Source organism: Thalassophryne amazonica, chromosome 11 (assembly GCF_902500255.1).
Source record: "Thalassophryne amazonica chromosome 11, fThaAma1.1, whole genome shotgun sequence".
Classification (NCBI taxonomy): Eukaryota; Metazoa; Chordata; class Actinopteri; order Batrachoidiformes; family Batrachoididae; genus Thalassophryne; species Thalassophryne amazonica.
In genome coordinates this window covers 66,746,933-66,763,520 of record NC_047113.1, presented here as the reverse complement: position 1 = coordinate 66,763,520, position 16,588 = coordinate 66,746,933, and the positions used below count along the sequence as shown (strand labels likewise).

At 40.0% G+C, this 16,588-nt stretch overlaps 2 protein-coding genes across 2 annotated transcripts in view; both read right to left on the bottom strand.

Moving 5' to 3' along the window:
• Positions 1-478: 478 nt before the first annotated feature.
• On the bottom strand, positions 479-5,979 carry ccna2 (cyclin A2). Its single transcript, XM_034182036.1, has 8 exons — positions 5,357-5,979; positions 4,505-4,760; positions 4,039-4,145; positions 3,740-3,963; positions 3,432-3,636; positions 3,225-3,338; positions 972-1,105; positions 479-894 (listed from the first exon to the last, which is right to left on the bottom strand). Exons 1-8 carry the CDS (start codon positions 5,564-5,566, stop codon positions 843-845), a joined length of 1,302 nt encoding a protein of 433 aa, XP_034037927.1. The 5' UTR covers positions 5,567-5,979; the 3' UTR covers positions 479-842.
• A 1,364-nt stretch (positions 5,980-7,343) lies between these two features.
• The window catches only part of bbs7 (Bardet-Biedl syndrome 7), a 31,633-nt gene continuing 22,388 nt past the window's right edge, over positions 7,344-16,588 (bottom strand). The window contains exons 16-19 of the mRNA XM_034182034.1: positions 14,814-14,923; positions 14,057-14,160; positions 12,814-12,937; positions 7,344-7,555 (exon numbers count right to left, since the gene is read on the bottom strand). Coding sequence (XP_034037925.1) covers positions 7,422-7,555; positions 12,814-12,937; positions 14,057-14,160; positions 14,814-14,923 — 472 coding nt within the window. The 3' untranslated portion in view covers positions 7,344-7,421. The remainder of the gene's footprint in view (positions 7,556-12,813; positions 12,938-14,056; positions 14,161-14,813; positions 14,924-16,588) is intronic.

Genomic DNA, 16,588 nt, shown 5'->3' with positions numbered 1-16,588 from the left:
TCCTCATTAGGGTCCAACCGAGCAAACCTGTTGATGTGCACGCTGCTCTCCCATCATCCTGGGATGAAACTGAAATCTGCCTGCAGATAAATTTGTTGTGCGCACTCTCTCCAGACGAGAGCAAAGCCAGCCTCCCAATTTAATCAGACAGACCAGCAACGCTATTGGCTGTTTTCACGTTGACAAAAATGAAGCCACCCATGAACGGAAGCAGAGATCACAACCATTTAAAGTCAATTTAGAGGGAGCACTTTACTGGCATTGAAATGAAGCACTGTCAAGCTTTAGACAAGAGGAATGTGACAAAGTACAGAACTGAGCATCCTTACTGTACCACATGGAGAACCTTATGTAAATTTAAGATATCCAGTACCAGTTTGCCAGACTATTTTGCTGCTGTAAAATCTCCCCATTGGCTTGATTTAAACTAGTCTTCTGCTGCCCCCATGTGTTAGCCATGAAGAACAACAAAAAAAGATTCTTAAAAGTTTTATTTACAAGAGCCATATTTTACAGTGCAGGGGACAATTTAAGCAGTCATCTTAGTTTAATTTACATCCCCCAAAGGCTGTGTAATTCAGATGTTACACCAGCAGAGATTAACTGAGAACATCTGCTCAACCTGTGCAGGGGAAGGTGAAAGAACTGAAAGAAGCCTCATGTCATGAAACCATGTTCTGCCTGATTATTCAACTTGTCACTATAGCACTTGGCATGAGTATAAAAATAGTTTAAAACTAGCCACTTAATGCCCACTCCAACAAGAGCAGCTCTCAAAATTGAGAGATGACCATTTATAAAAAAAAAAAAAAAAAAAAAAAGTGGGAAGACATCTAAACAATTCACTTCAGCAGCAGTTTTGTTGGGGCATTGATGAGGGAAACCTCATGGTATCTGAAGGACAAAACAGTAAGTTAGAAAACAATTCCATAAATTTACAGTGCATCCAGTCTGATTTACAGGCTTCTTACTTGCTGCTTTTGTACTTTTCCCGAACAGACTGCTGAGCATGCTGAGGAGCGTTCAGATGGGCTTGGTGCAGATCCTCAACGCAGGGCATCAAGTCCTCCAGGGAGTAGCCAGTCATTTCTGATAATGACATAGGCTGAGGAGATAGTGTTACTGTATAAGTATAGCTGCAACATGAACCTTTGTGTCCAGAACAGGTGCATGTCAGTCTTGTCAAGCTATAAACTGAGCCCAGTTAAATATGCCATGTTAGTGGAGTGATGTTTTATACCTGCACTTCTATAAATTTACAGCCATCACCATTCATGTAAGACACGCTTTGTAGACAGTTGAATGTCAGCCTTTCAGACTCATTACTGCTTTGAGGTTCACAACCAATAACAGTATTCAGAACTTTTCTTTAATGAAACAAAGGCATTGATGTCCAACACTTCAGGAAACAAGTTGACTATATGGAGTTCCTCTATCCTTTGACAGGTCTTGTTTTTGTCCTGCCACCTTCCTTAAAAATTGAAGTGCAAGTGGGTGAGCCAGTTTAGAGTCCAGCAACCCATCCATGCTGTTGTACTGCATTACCAGCATCAATGCTGAGTTGACACTGATTGTGTAGTATGTCACTGAAACAGTTCACTTAGGATTTGTGCTAAAATTGATTACCATTTTGGCTTCAGTAGGGACAAGACTGTCAGAAAACAATGGGTTTCAAATTTTAAGATTGCTGCCCCCTTCAAAGAAGGGGGCAAAGTTAGTACAAGTGGAAATTTGTAATCGAGTCAAATTGTGTTTTAATGTACACCAATATGTTAGTCTCCTTTTAAGAAGGAGAGAGGCCAGCTATCACCTTTTGTTTTTCTTGTTACTCAATGCTGACATCTATAATGCATGTTGTCTTTCTGATGTTCAATTCTGCTTTTTCTTCTGAGGGGTGGCTCTATCCAGAGATGGGTGTGATGTCTGCCTTGGAAACCCTCCTGTCCACTGACAACGTTTCCTTTATTTTTTTTATTGTTTTGCAATTTTTGTTGGTAGCATGGCCCAAGCAGAGGGTCACTGCATTGAGTCTGGTCTTCCTGAGGTTTCTTCCTCAAATCAGAGGGTGTTTTCCCTTACCACTGGCCTGTGCACTTGCTCTGGGGGTTAGTAAGGTTAGACCTTACTTGGGTAAAGTGCCTTGAAGCAACTTTGTGGTTTAGCCTTGGATAAATGAAAATAGATAGAAATTGACAAGTATATTTGCCTAGATTCCAAACTTTAAAGTGATATAGCCCCATAATGGTTCAAGATCCTGGGGTAAAATTTCCCCAAAACAAGTTTGATGAAACTGGTGACAAGTTATGTTGTCTCAGGATCCAAAAATGTACCATTGTAGTGTGTGGCACTTGGTTGGAAAAGAGGCAAAGTGTATTAAGGGTCTACAGGGGTCACCAAGACTCTGGATAGTTTACATCACCAAATCTGTTGAAATGTGTTTTCTGCTATTTGATGACCATGAACCTTTAAAGCCCTATGCCTGTGTAACTATTGGTCAGAACCTAGACAACCTATACCTTATTTTAATCCTCAAGACTGACATGACATTTGCATCCATTTGAACTTCCATTGTCAGTTTACCCCTGTACTAATGCTTCCCCCTTGCAGAAGCAGGGGTCTGAAAATTTGAACCCCAGAATTTTGATAGTCTAGGCCCCATTGAAACCCAAACAGAAGAAAAAAATTGATATCCTATTGGAGTACAGACCATATCACGCGTTTCTCTACTCATGACCCAGCACATGGGTGGGTAATCATGAGCCACAATGGGCCGAGACACTGCAAGTTTTCCTTGTAACCAGTCACCTCAGGTGATTTCATTGACGATCAGGTGTTTATATTCAGGGGAGAAGCTCATCAGCAACCCACCGGCTGAGGTGATTGGTTGCAAGGAAAACATGGTGTCTCAGCCCTTGCTGCCCACCCGACCTAGCATGTAGGTGCTGAGTGTGACTTCAGTAGCTGAAGGCCAAGTATAACAGCATTTTAATTAAACAGTCGGATTCCCCTTGTCCACACCAGTGCCAAGTCAGCTGCTAGACACCTAGCTGCTGACTTGGAACTGGTGTGTTGCTGCAGTGAACAGCACATGATCGTTTCACACTGAAAATATGCCCCAACTTTTACACAACTCAGAAACACACCCAACACGTCTGAGAATAAGCGCTTGCGCATTACAGGTTTGCCAGACATCCTCGATTAGCAATTTCAAGTCATAGCATTACCCATGAGCCACCAGTGGTGGTATTGTTTGCCAGGATGAATGCTGCAGCAGCCATCTGAGATGGCAGGTACTTCAAGAAGGGATCTGAATCCACTAGACTGAGCTCACTTAGGTACTGAAAGAAGGCAGATGTGAAACAAGTTAGATAACCCTGCAGTTGTGATTTGTTTCCAAAATGATAAACATCCAGCTGTAAGATACCACTCACCATTGCCAGGCTCTCAACCTGTTTGCTCACTGAGTGAGTGAGGAAGTACTGAGTCAGAAACTGGTTGATTGTTGGTGCTGCCAGATCAAATGACAGCACTTTGAGCACCAGATGCTCCATCTTCAACACCTGCTTCTTTGTGTAGGTGTCATCTGTAATGTAGACAAACTCTGCCACTTCTGGAGGGTAGATTTCTTCAAATTTCCTACAATTTAGATCTGAATGAGCAACTTCACAAGCCTGCTTACAGTGAGAACTGCAGTCTAATGACCCAGTGAAAGTTAACTGCAATGAAGTTGGATACATACGATGCAAGCAACATGGCAGCAGTCCCAACAAGCTGAAGCTTTCCTCTCAAGACTGACATTGATGAAAGGAAGCGATCAATATAGTTGACAGCCAAATATAGAGTCTCATTTTGGAGCTTGTACTCTTCTCCAACCTCAACCAGCCAGTCCACCAGGATAGCCCTCATGCTGTTTGTGATGTCAGGTTGCTTCTTCATATAACCTGTTTTAGGCCGAGTTTTCACCTGTCACAATATAATAAAAGTAAACATTCTGATGTTCATCATATTAAGTATCACTTTCTAAGGAAGATTCCTCACCTCCACACCCCTTAGATAGGAATGGATCTCAGCAGCATATTCTGGGGCCTCATTTACATCAACAGTTTTCTCTTCACACTCAACCACAGACATATCCATGGGAGAGTCTGGAAAGAAACAAAATATATTGTAAAAGTAAAGTCCAAAAATCAGATGACAAAATCAAAACCCAGCAATAGGAGTGAATTTAACATTTTTCATGTAGTACAGAGGTCTGAAAACTGTTTCACATAATGAATACAAGTCCACTTAAGTTTCTGAACGTGATTGAAAGAAATACCATCCACAACTCTTCAATAAATTAATTTTGCTTTAATTTGGAAAGGCTGTTGGTCAGGAATTAGTTTAAGGTCACATCTTCCACCCTCACATTACAGATCAAGAATTTACATTAAATAACCATCAATTCCCTCCATGAACTCCTAGTTGCCCCCACAAAGGAGTGCTTTTGATGGCAGAAACTTACCAAAACTAACATCCATCACAGATGGCATCTCGATAGTAGCAAGAGGCTGTCGAAGTCGTGCCACAGCACTGCTGACCTTCACAGCAGAGTCTTCAGCTGCAGGCTTCACTTTAACAGCTTCTGCCACAGATTGCTTCTTGCTGCCGGCACCATCTGGCTTGTCAATGTGAATTTGGAAAGGTGGCTGCTTGGACGTAGCCTTTTCATAACCGCTTTTAGTGGGCTCTTCATTTTTACAGCAGAGGCCTTGCAGTTCCTGGAATTACAATACATTTGAACATACAACAGCGATTAGTGCAGACTATACAGACAATCCAACTGCTAGGATCAGTGGGAAGCCAAACAAGAACATGAGGTCTTAGACAAGTAGTCGGGACCATGACTTTAACATGCAAACTCAAAGTAACAGCTGTGAATTCGACCCAGAACCTCATGTAGTTTTGTTAAAACTAAGGCTCAAGTCTACCCTTCTTTCATCTTGCATGTGCACGATGAAAGGGTGAAATGGCAGATAAGAGTGTTCATCTGTGAATGCAAAGGTCTTCAGAAAATATTTACACAGTCTTTGGCAGTAGTTACCCCCTTCACTTGAAATTGTAGATTAACTGATGCAGTTTTAAAGTAATCAGTAAACTCAACTGCGATTGAAATGGCGGACTGTGGTTACAGTTGAAGTTCCACGCAAGTATACTTAAATGCATGCAAAAGTGAGCCACAGCGCAACTTCCATATAAAAGTACGCAGGAGACAAACTGTTGCTACACGTTATTGAGACTCGATTTTAGCACCAACCAGCTGCAGCATCTAGCTAAGAGGCTAGGCTAATGATTTAGCATCATTACGCGAACCAACCTGCTTAGTGCCGCGCTGGTTCTGGGTCTTGCACCGTTGAACGTTCTGCAGGACTCCCAGAACGGTTCTGGTGGTCGCTTTGGGGGGCAGGTTCTCCTGGTTTTCGGCTGGAGGAACTCTGGCTTTAAGCGCCACGTTACTCCTCAGTCTGGACAACATGTTCTCCTGGTTGTGTCGCTCATTAGCCGCGTTGTTAGCTGCTGCTGACATGGTTCCTTTCAAACAAACTAGCCTCCCTCGGCTGTCGCCGCTTGTTCACCAGATGTGAAAGCGGTTACGCGTCGTTGTACGCGTGGGGAGGAAAATAAATAAATACGAGGTCACGTACAGACACCAGATGAGGCTAACATTAACTACGACTCCAATAAGGAAACTTAACGTTACCAGTATCACAAAAAGCAGCAGCGAGCGGAATCACGGCTCGAAAAAGAATCATTCGAGCATTAAAAAGAAAAATAATAATGACTGAGCGTAACGTTTATAGAGAACTGTGTTTTCAAGATGCCATTGTTCGAAAAATCTTTCCTTACCGACCAGTTACCCTTTAGCTAACACCAGAGCACAAACGCTCAGCTGTTACGTTCAATCAGTTCAAGTAGCCCGCGACTACTTCAACAACCAATCACAAGCCGACAAAGCCAGTGACGTCGGCACGTAAGGCGGCGCAATACTCACGTGATTACAAATTCAAAACCGGTTCGGCATTGTGCGCCAAACTGCAGCGTCAAATCCGATTTCATTGTTAATAAGACATCATTACAAATCCACCTTCAACACCGGTTAATATTATTTGATTATTACACATTTCACATTAGTTTATGCTGTAAATTCACATATTTGTTATATACTGACAAATGACTGAACAAAATAAATTTTTTAAATAATCCAAAAAATCTGTGGGTTAACTAAAGAATGAGCCTGAATTGCATGGGATATGCAACTAATACTGTCCCATATGGTTCATGGTAGAGTGGATTTCTTTTCATTCATAACCTGAGATCTCTAAATAAGATCACAAAGACGCACATATTCATGTGTTATATAATAGTGATAACAAATATTTTGTGAAGAAATACATGAATCAACTATCAATCAATCAATCAATCAATTTTTTTTATATAGCGCCAAATCACAACAAACAGTTGCCCCAAGGCGCTAGAAGGTACTCAGAGTGCATACCTCCACCAGTGCCACATACTTCCTCTGGATCTTAGCTCCAGAAATGATTCCAGCTCACCTCCAAAATGTAATAAATGATTTCACCATATATCATCTACTCACCAAAATTAATTGAAATACCTTCATCAGTGTTTGAGTTATCCTGCTAACAGAGAAACAAACCAGTATGTCTGGTATTTATATTTGTGTATTTATATATGCAAACTTTTTTTTCTTTTTGACTTTCACTTCTAATACTGTGTGCTTCTTACCCTGTGTGCTGCTATACAATGCTGCTGGAACATCAATTTCCCTGAAGGAGTCTTCCCAAGGGATCAATAAAGTTCTATCTAATCTAAACAAAGACAAATATAATGTATGAGCACAACAACAAAGTCCAGTAATTGCCCCATGAAAGCATCAGAAGTATTTGTCTTCCTGCAGTGTTTATGTGAAGTTTCATAAAAAGCAACAATTACGTTTTGCTTACAAGGTGAGCAGATGCACAGAAAACCAGACAAGTCAATTCTTAATACCTCCCCCCAAAAAATATAATACAAGTTTCTCCCATAAGAAGAATTACAGTTTCAAATATTTTATTTAAACAATAAAAATCTTAGAAACTATCAAGTGGAGGATGAACTGTATTTTGCTTTAAACTGGCTGACATTTGCTAACACTAAAAAAAAAATAAAAAAAATAAAATCAGACTAAACAAGAATTTTGAGACTTGCTGACAATCATTTTGAAATGTTATCAGTGACGCACAATTTCTTATCAGACATCACAATTTGGACAAACTATATGACAACATTGAGAAACCTATATATATAACATACATTGTATTTACATTACAAAAAATAAGTAACTGCAAAAATACAAAGAATGTGTTCTAATCTATTTGACTTTAGGCCTCGTTGAAAAAAGCTAACAAAGAATTCAGGTCGTAGTTATCCAGCATTTCCAGCAACAAGGACACCTTTGTTTTGACATTGTGGCCTTTAAACTTGAATTTGTCAATGAAGAGGTCTGTGATCATACCTGTGAGGGTAAAAAAAAGAACAAATAACAATATATATTATTCGTGAACAAGATCAACTTTATACCTAAAGGTTGATAAAGTAGGAAGGATAAAGTAGCTGCAAATTTGAATATAAAGTATCAGCAGATGTACATATCCTGTTGTTTCCATAAAACCTGCTGCATCATTGTAAAAATGTTGCAATTATGCCCCATTTCTACATGCACGGCTCACATCCACACATACACGCACACGCGCGCACACACACACGCATGCACACACAACCCAACCTGGCAACAAATGAGATCTGACATTCCCACCAGTTTGACTGATGTCAGATTTCTAGATTCGTCTGTTCGCAGATGTTTGGATACAGTTTTTAGAAATAATGAGAGAGGTTAATGGATACTAGATTAACGTAGTTTTGTCAACCTGTCTAATAATGCATGTGTTTGTTATCTGTCATCGTTGCTTCATGCTGCCAGTTTTTACAAGAGCATTAAGCTCATCAATTCATTATTCAATGATTATTATCCTGTTGTTGTCTCTGTGGAATCATGCACTGGGCTTCAAACAAAACAAAGAAAACCCTCAGGATTTAATTTAATCAATTTACTCAGGTTGGTGTACTGGGTACATGCTGAGGTTTTTCCAAAGCAAATGAAAAACTTCAAAACCCACTTGTAGACATAAACACTCAAAATTTTGCAATAAGAATATTTCACAGCTTTCTTTCACTCTGTCTCTCTCTCTCTGTCTCTCTCTCTCTCTATATATATATATGCATATATATATATATATATATATATATATATATATATATATATATATATTTACATGTGAATGCCGCGTAGCACTCTCATGGATGTTGAGAATCGCTGGATGATGACACATTTGTGCACACAGTGCTGAGGATGGATGTGGACTATTACTTTGTTATTATGTGAAAGAGGCTGTGAAAATCCTCCCAACTTTAGGCAAAAAAAAAAAGCACTGAAAATGACAGTAAGTCCCGTCAGCTGCTCCCTTGTTTTCACTTGGGGTCACCACAGCAGATCCAAGGTGGATCTGAATGTTAATTTAGCACAAGTTTTATACCTTATGCCCTTCCTGACGCAATTCCATATTGCATGGAGAAATGTAGCAGGGTGGACTTTGAACCTGGTACCGTCTGCACCAAAACCAAGTGCAGTCACCACTTGTAATAATAATAAAAAACAAAACAAGAAAAGAAGTGTCAACAACCACTCACAGACTTACAGAATGATGTCCAGGAGCTGTATCTGTCATCCTCGACTGACGTCCTCACAGACAATGACAATAAAAATAATAAACCCTGAATGCATTGACCAAATTCTCCACACAGGGGCAGCCCACTGTCCCTGCATGCACGGGGGGTCGTTGCAGGCCGGGCAACATTAGATTTCTTTCCATTGCGGTCCTCAGAAAAATAAATAAATAAATAAATAAAATGGGGAAGAAAAAAACAAAATACAGCAAATGCAGTTGGTGCGACTCCTCTGTGTCTGGATAGGACACATCCAGCATGCGTGCACAGCCGAACTGTGCATTCACAGCCGGGCCATGCATAAAACGTAGCTCCACTGGATGGCGTGGCTCCTCCTTAGCAGAACAGGATGTCTCCAGCATGCTCTCACAGCCGGGCTGTGTGTGGACAGCTGGGCCATGCATAAAACTTAGTTCCATTGGATGGCACGGCTCCTCCTTGGCAGAACAGGATGTGTTCAGTGTGTGTACGCACACCCGGGCCATGCATAAAACTTAGTTCCAATGAATGGTGCTGCTCTTCCGGGACTGAACAGGATGCATTCAGCATGTTTACACAGCCAGACTGTGCGCGCACAGCCGGTCCATGCATAAAACATAGTTCCATTAGATGGGGCCATTCCTCCATGGCTAGACAGGATGCACGGGCACCATGATCTTTTCGAAGTGCTCTGATAAAAATTCAGTTTAATCCATAATGTAGGGTATCGTTAATGCTCACAAACTGAGGGCATAACACCACTCTTAACAGTCAACAAAAGCAGCTGAATGGTGAAGCTTCATATCACAATCAACAGTCTAAAAACACCCCTGCCTTTTTTTAAAAATTCTCATTGGATCTGCATTGATCTCATATATGTCCTTTTGGCAACCAAAGTGATGGAAGTCCATCGTAGCGATGGAGAACTTTTATCTCTGCATTTATATTTTCGTCTTTTTCCATGAACTTTTTACCTCTTTAGTCGTGCCCTAACGGTTCTCTGGAATCTGGGATATGTGGGAGGTGATAGCTTTGTTGGTGAAGATTAAGTTTTCATTTCACTCCTTGAATCAAACCTGCCCTGGGGCGGGTAAAACTGCAAGTTCAAAACCACTACGTAATATTAAGTACATTAAGTGGATTTAAAGGGGGCTACGTTGTGCAAACGTGGTCACCTTAATAGGGGCGTTATTAGCCCCGCAACTCTATTTCTATGCATGTAGAACCGGCCTTCCAAGAAACAAATTTTGGTCCTGACATTTCATTTAAACTTTCTGTGAAGCACCAAACAGAAGTGTGTATCAACTCTGAGCCACGTCAGCTGAGCCAGTCTGTGCTGTGCATAGCTCGCCCACACCATCTGTGAGCGAGCAAGAGACAAATTGATGATCCTTCTCCAAAGGGTGATGGGACATAGTGAGCAGCTGTGCCTTTCAATTTAAAGTGACTAGCACAGAAACAGGTAATTTCTTAGAAACCTGAATTTATTTTACTTTTGGGATGCTTCACTTCATTGTCTACATGGTATTTTTGGCTACAAACAGTTCAAAAAATTGAACATGTATGGACAACTATTTCGCAACACATTTTTGTTAATTTATTTGCTGCAATTAGCATGCTACTCGCTGTGACACTGTGGAAAAATGTCCATTTTGGTGCCGGTCTGGTTAAAATCTATGTGCTTTAAGTTAGGAGTTAGCTGTGGAGCTCTTAACTTAGTTTAGCGTTCATTTCGTCAGACGAAACAAGACGAAATATGTTCGTCAACAAGCCTTTTTCCCATGACTAAGACGAGATGGTGACGAGACGGCACCAATGTTGTAAAAACACTGACTAAAACTGTGTAAATGTGTGTTATTGTTGACAAATAAAAACGAGATGAGAATGTTTTGCCAGAAACAAAAAATGAACAAAAACTCCCTCTCGTTTTCATCTACTACACAGGAAGTAACGCAACATCCAGTCCAGCTGTCATGTTATGTATCCTTGGCTGCGCCCACTGATAGTTTTAGTTTACCATATTATGGCTAAGATACAGGGTTCTCACCAGCATTAGAACAGCGTAATGTCCGTTATGCTGTTACAAAAAAAAAAAAAAAAAATGACACTGCAGTTGGGCCGATACATTGTTTTTGAGGGTGTGTAACGGGAAAATAATCATTTCTCTACATTGATTGTGGACCCGCTGGTTCTGATTAGAAGCACCGTGTCCACAATTAAAGATGTCAGTCATGACTCACCTTTTCTGCTGATTAAAGTCTCTAAACTGGACTCTTTTTCTGTAAGAATCATCAACCGCTTCACACGGATAGTTTTTATTCGTTCGTCATTAACATGCCTTTTTTGTGGGGCAGCCAATGACGTGGTTCTCTGCCGTGGACTGGAATGTTGATGTCTCCTGCTTCTCTGGTTCGTAAACTAAAGTTAGTGTCCCTCATGAAAATAATAATAATAATGATAATATCATCCACTCCGTGTGTGTGTTATGGGATTTGCTGCAGCTCTCTGCCTAGTAAAGGTGGAAAGACTGATCATTCCGCAATCTGTAACTTGAAAGCGAATTGCCATTTTAAATCAAAATTACATCTCTTTCCAAACGTTGTAAAACAGACAGCATACTACAATTGACCGAAGCCATTTTTACCCAAAACGAGACGTCCTCCGTTCCATCGGGGAGAATTTATCCCAGTGTCAAAGTCTCAGCACTCCAGGCTGACCACAGCAGCGCTGCAGATGTGAGTATTGTAGGGGAGATCGGGGCCAAAGTAACATTTACATTTATATCCCTCTGAATCTGCTCGGCTATAAGGTTCTAGCTCTAAGAATCATATTATTTAACACCAGTTTTTATTTTATTTTATTTTGTTGGTGTTTCTAGTAAATATAACACATCAGAACAAATGCATCATTTGTAAATGTGTATTGAATCATCAAACAAGACACTTTTAGCAAAGTTGCATTGAAGTTTCATTCATTCATTCAGTTCAATTCAATTCATTCAAGATATTTGTTATTCCAGACATTTAATCAATATTTCAGCTGTGGAACACAAGTCAACTGGAATGAATAAACAAAAATGATCTCTGAAATAAATAGAAAAAGACTAAAATGCTTTGACTAAAACTCAACTAAAATACCTTGAGTTCTCGTTTGACTAAAACTTGATTAAAATGTTGAGACTTTTAGTCGACTAAAACAAAAATGATGTGTGAATGACTAAATGTGACTAAGAATGAACTCTGACACAAGACTAAATTGAAAAATGGGCGACAAAATTAACACTAATTTCGTTGAGATCTCAGTTGGAGTGTAAGGAAGAGAGAAGCTTGATGTCACTTTAGAAAGGTCTGGTGTCATTTCTGTGTGTTTTCAGAGACTGTTTGCCTTTTTCTTCTTTTAATTGGGGTGTGTTTCAGTGAACATTTGCCGTCGCCTTTGCTTTAATTGTTGACCGTCTTCCTTCAAAGACAACTTTTTAAAAAATTTATACCATTTTCAGTGACAAAAATGAACACAAACTAAACATGCTGTGAACTCTCCACCAGCCACTGTCTTCAAATTAGCAGTGTTTAATACCCAAATGCCAAAGTAAAAAAAGCGCAGAGGGATTTCCCACTTTGACATGTTTGCAATGCAATAGGCCATAATTGCAAAACTCCAGAGACATCAACACATTAGCGTAAAATTGAGTTGGTCAGCAGCAAGGGCATCTGTCACTGGTGTGAGCTGACACACACGTGACGTTTTGCATCTTGCATCTAATCATGTGATCACAACATCGCAAGGAACGTGTACTCCCTTTACATATTTAATTTTTTGATATAGAACTCTAAATGGTGCAATTTAACAATGGGTGTTGAGCGTGAACTATTCATTTAATATATATTCTGAAAATACCTGGTGACCAGTATTTTCTTACTAAAATGGTGTATTGCGTAATCTCCACAATTCAATTGTCTCCATCATGTTGCTGAAATTCGCTAAAAGTATAAAAATGCAGCGATGACATACCATAAAGTCGCTCGAGGTGCGCCGGCTGCTTCTTGTACTCCTCCAGGAGATTAGAGGACTCATCCAAAATGTTGCGGTACTCTGGGATGAGAAAGTCTGCATTTCCCTCATGAAGTTGAAGCTCCTATAGAGAGAGTGGGCGAAGATACAGTGTATCCAGAAAGTATTCACAGCGCTTCACTTTTTCTCCATTTTATGTTACAGCCTTATTCCAAAATGGATGAGAAAAAAAAAAAAAAAAAAACTTTTTTGATGTTGTCATTATGTGGTGTTGTTTTAAACCTGTCTTTTAAGAAACAAAGTCATTTTCAGATGTACAGACATCATCAACAGGTACGATGATTGAAAGTGATGTGATCAAATTAATGCTCAGCTGAATGAGACACTGACTACGTTTACATGCCGTTAATATTCAGATTAAGGTCAATATTCCGGTTTCTGAATCATTAGGAATAACCCGTTTACATGCTAAGCAGACAGAGTTACTCCTGTATACATGGTCATTGGTATAATTTGGAATATCCCCATCTAAACAGCGATGCACGTCTTCCACCGGTGCTTGATTTGGTCTGGCGTTCGTGCAAATCCTGCTTCGTGTAATCCTGCCTCGTGTAAAACCCCTCACTACACACTTTTCTCAAACAGCCATTAACATTTTCTCATTTTTCTCTCCTGCGGGCTGCCTCCGCATCAAAACAGTGAGTGTAGTCTCTGGACCCGTTGCCAGATTTGGCGCAGCTCCACACAACAGCGAGGAGGGCGGTGTGAGTGGCCCGCTGCGGCGTTTACCGAGCCCGCAGACTCAGTAAGCGCATCGGAGGCAGAGCAATCATGGTGATGCCGGTGCTGCGACAGCCCACCTGATAAGGACACAGAACACAACGCGTTGTTTATCTCTGCTTCTGTGGTGTCCGGTGGGTTGCACGCGCTGCATACAAGTAGTTGCCGTACTCAAAAGACCAAGATTCCTTGCGGATAGGACATGCGCAGAACACAAAATAATGTTCCTTTCTATGGGGAAATCCCGATGCGCGTTGATATGACCTGATATTCGGGTTAGAAAAGGAGTAACCCAGGGGTCTTATTTGGGTTTTTAAAAACCGGAATATGAGCATATTCGGGTTTTTGTGGGTGTTTACATGGCCGTGCGCAACCGGGTTATTGCTAATATTCCGGTTATGAAAGGGTTATTGGCTGCATGTAAACGTAGTCACTGTGTGTGTTTCTCATCGTTATTACTTACTTTAAGTGCATCTATGAGCTGAACCTTTTTAGCCAGCAACAACTGGTACTCAAGCTTTGGATGGATCATCTTCAGAGTGTGACTCACAGATTCGTCATTGATGTCTGTGAAATTAATGAAAATCCAAACAAATTAAGTCAACTGAAAAGAGCTTAACAACAAAGAAATGTCTCGTCTCATACTATAATAACAATCTTGCTTTTTGTGGCGATGTAAGGGGCAGATGTTTGTGATGATCCATGGTAAATTTGAGGGGGGGCATTGAAGACCTCCACATTGCAGCTGAAGAGACTCATGCTTTGAAGCTGTAAAAACAGATATACTTGCTCTATTCTGTCCATATGAACATGACTGTGCAATACTTACCATATGAAATGTTCAAATTAATGTTATGATATTCTCTGGGCTCCCCCCCGTCTCCAGCTCCAGCTCTTGTTTCTTATTTCTGCACTATCCAGTATTTTAGTATCTCCCTGTCTTGTCACCTTTGTTGGATTGTTGTTTTCCATGTGTTCCCAGTGTCTTTTGTCATGCTATAAGATACTGCTGTCCTGTTATTGACCTTTGCTGATGACCCATGTTCCTGATTTTTTTTTTTTGCCTGCTGTTTTAGATTGATAGTTGCTGAACCTTTGCCCATTTCTGAATAACCCTTTGGTGCTTCCCTTCAAAAGGCTGTCACCTATTTGGACTGATAACCTGTTATATATATAGTTGGTCTATTCTGTCCATATAAACTTGACTGTCCAGTACTTACCATATGAAATGTTCAAATTAATTTTCCTTTTGGTAGCTTCTTTTGACAGGACATCACTCAGAATGGAGATAGTAGAGATATTGTCTGACTTGAAATGGCCCTCCCCTTTACTAAAATAACCAAAAAGACATGAAATACAACTTAAATCCATGCACATTTTCTTATAAATTAACAAGTTAGTGGGTAATATAAACAATTTCTTCTATGAATAAAGTACATAATGAGAAAAAAATTACACAGAATCTAAAATTTTCATAACTACTTCACTCGTGATGACTAAGGGCAGTCTCCCATTGCCAACTTTTAGTCCAATTTTCAACCCTATTTCAAAATTGAAGAAACTGAGCCAGATTCTTTAAAATAGCAGGCAAACATCCTATTACCTACCATTTTATATCCGCTAACATACAAGTGTAACTGATTATTGGCAAATACATTAGAGTATGTATGATTCTCATAATAAGTTTTTCCCAGACACTTTTCCAAAAAGGTAAAAATGTCTCTCTTAACATCTTAAAACTGTCTTCGATTGAGGACAGTTTAAAACTGTCCCAATTACTCATATTGTTCTATAATACTACTTTTACCACCAATTACACCAAATGTCAGGCTCCAGTTGGGTATCCAATTGTTTTGCACCAAAAATGGGCCCCGCACCCCAAGGCGCTGGATGATCCCCAGCCTGCAGCACAAATGACTGCGTGGTCATCTCAATAATTGCACTTTGTTTTTGATGCTACTCTGGGTTTATCTGTTTCTTCAGCTTGGTAAAAACTTTGTAAAAACCTTGTAACTGTTATACCCCCGTCACACATAGCCAGAATGAGTGAATGAATCCGAAAAGTGTCCAGTTGCAGTTCGAAAACGTTCTGACAGCCATTTGTGAGAGTCCACACAGTTGGTCCCAATCAGCTGGCGGCCCTGAGTGTGTTACACATGTTCAAAACCCTCCGGGTCCATGTGCAATATGAGCACCATCTGACCGCAATTTACGTATTCTGATGGTAGCCAAACAGGAACAGTGTCTACCTCCAATGTCTCCCTCAAACACCACGCTGGAAAGTGTATGGAGCTAAATCCAGGCCAAAAGTTTTGTAATCTGAAAATAAAAAAAAGATTGAAAAAAATAAATTTTGAAACTGAAAATTCAATGTTTGGTCTTGAATTTTATAATCATTTAAAATGTATTATCAAAATAAAAATAAGTGTAAGATATATATTTTTCAGTTTAAATAAATTTTTGATTCAGCTCTGTAATTTTTTTTGATCAAATAATTTATTTTCATTCATATTTCTTTTTTTCACTTTCAGATCTTATTTTTTCAGTTTCAAACTTTTGGCCCTGTTCTGGCATGAGAGGGCGTGGCTTCAATTGAGAGGGGCGTGGAAATGTGAGTGACAGGAGAGCAAACAGTCCTCACATGATGTTGCTTTTAGGAAACGTGGGTACTTTGATAGATAATGACTTAACACTTTCTCTCCACTGTATTCTCTTGATACCTGTAAATAAAGTGATGCTAAAGATGTCTATTGCAAGTAATTCTAGACCACTCTTGGTCATTTTTGATGTTTAAAAACTGGAAAATATGCAAGATTGTAAAGTTTAACGCCTATATCAAAAAAAAAAATGATGTGTCCCAAAGCCACACAAGACCGTGAACGCAGCGCAGCATCGCCGCATCGCCGCAAGAAAATGAGGCAGGTCGCTCATTTTACGAGGCTGCAGTGGAGTGTTACGAGCTTTCTAAGTGACACACAGAGAGACCTGGCTCAGC

Bases quoted from the DNA above. Each gene is read 5' to 3' on its own strand.
- ccna2 (XM_034182036.1), bottom strand. From the start codon at position 5,566: ATGTCAGCAGCAGCTAACAACGCGGCTAATGAGCGACACAACCAGGAG. The intron at 3,637-3,739 runs GTATGTATCCAA...TCTAAATTGTAG, and splicing joins GCTGCCATGTTGCTTGCATC to GAAATTTGAAGAAATCTACC. The intron at 1,106-3,224 runs GTAATGCTATGA...CTATCTCCTCAG, and splicing joins CCACCACTGGTGGCTCATGG to CCTATGTCATTATCAGAAAT.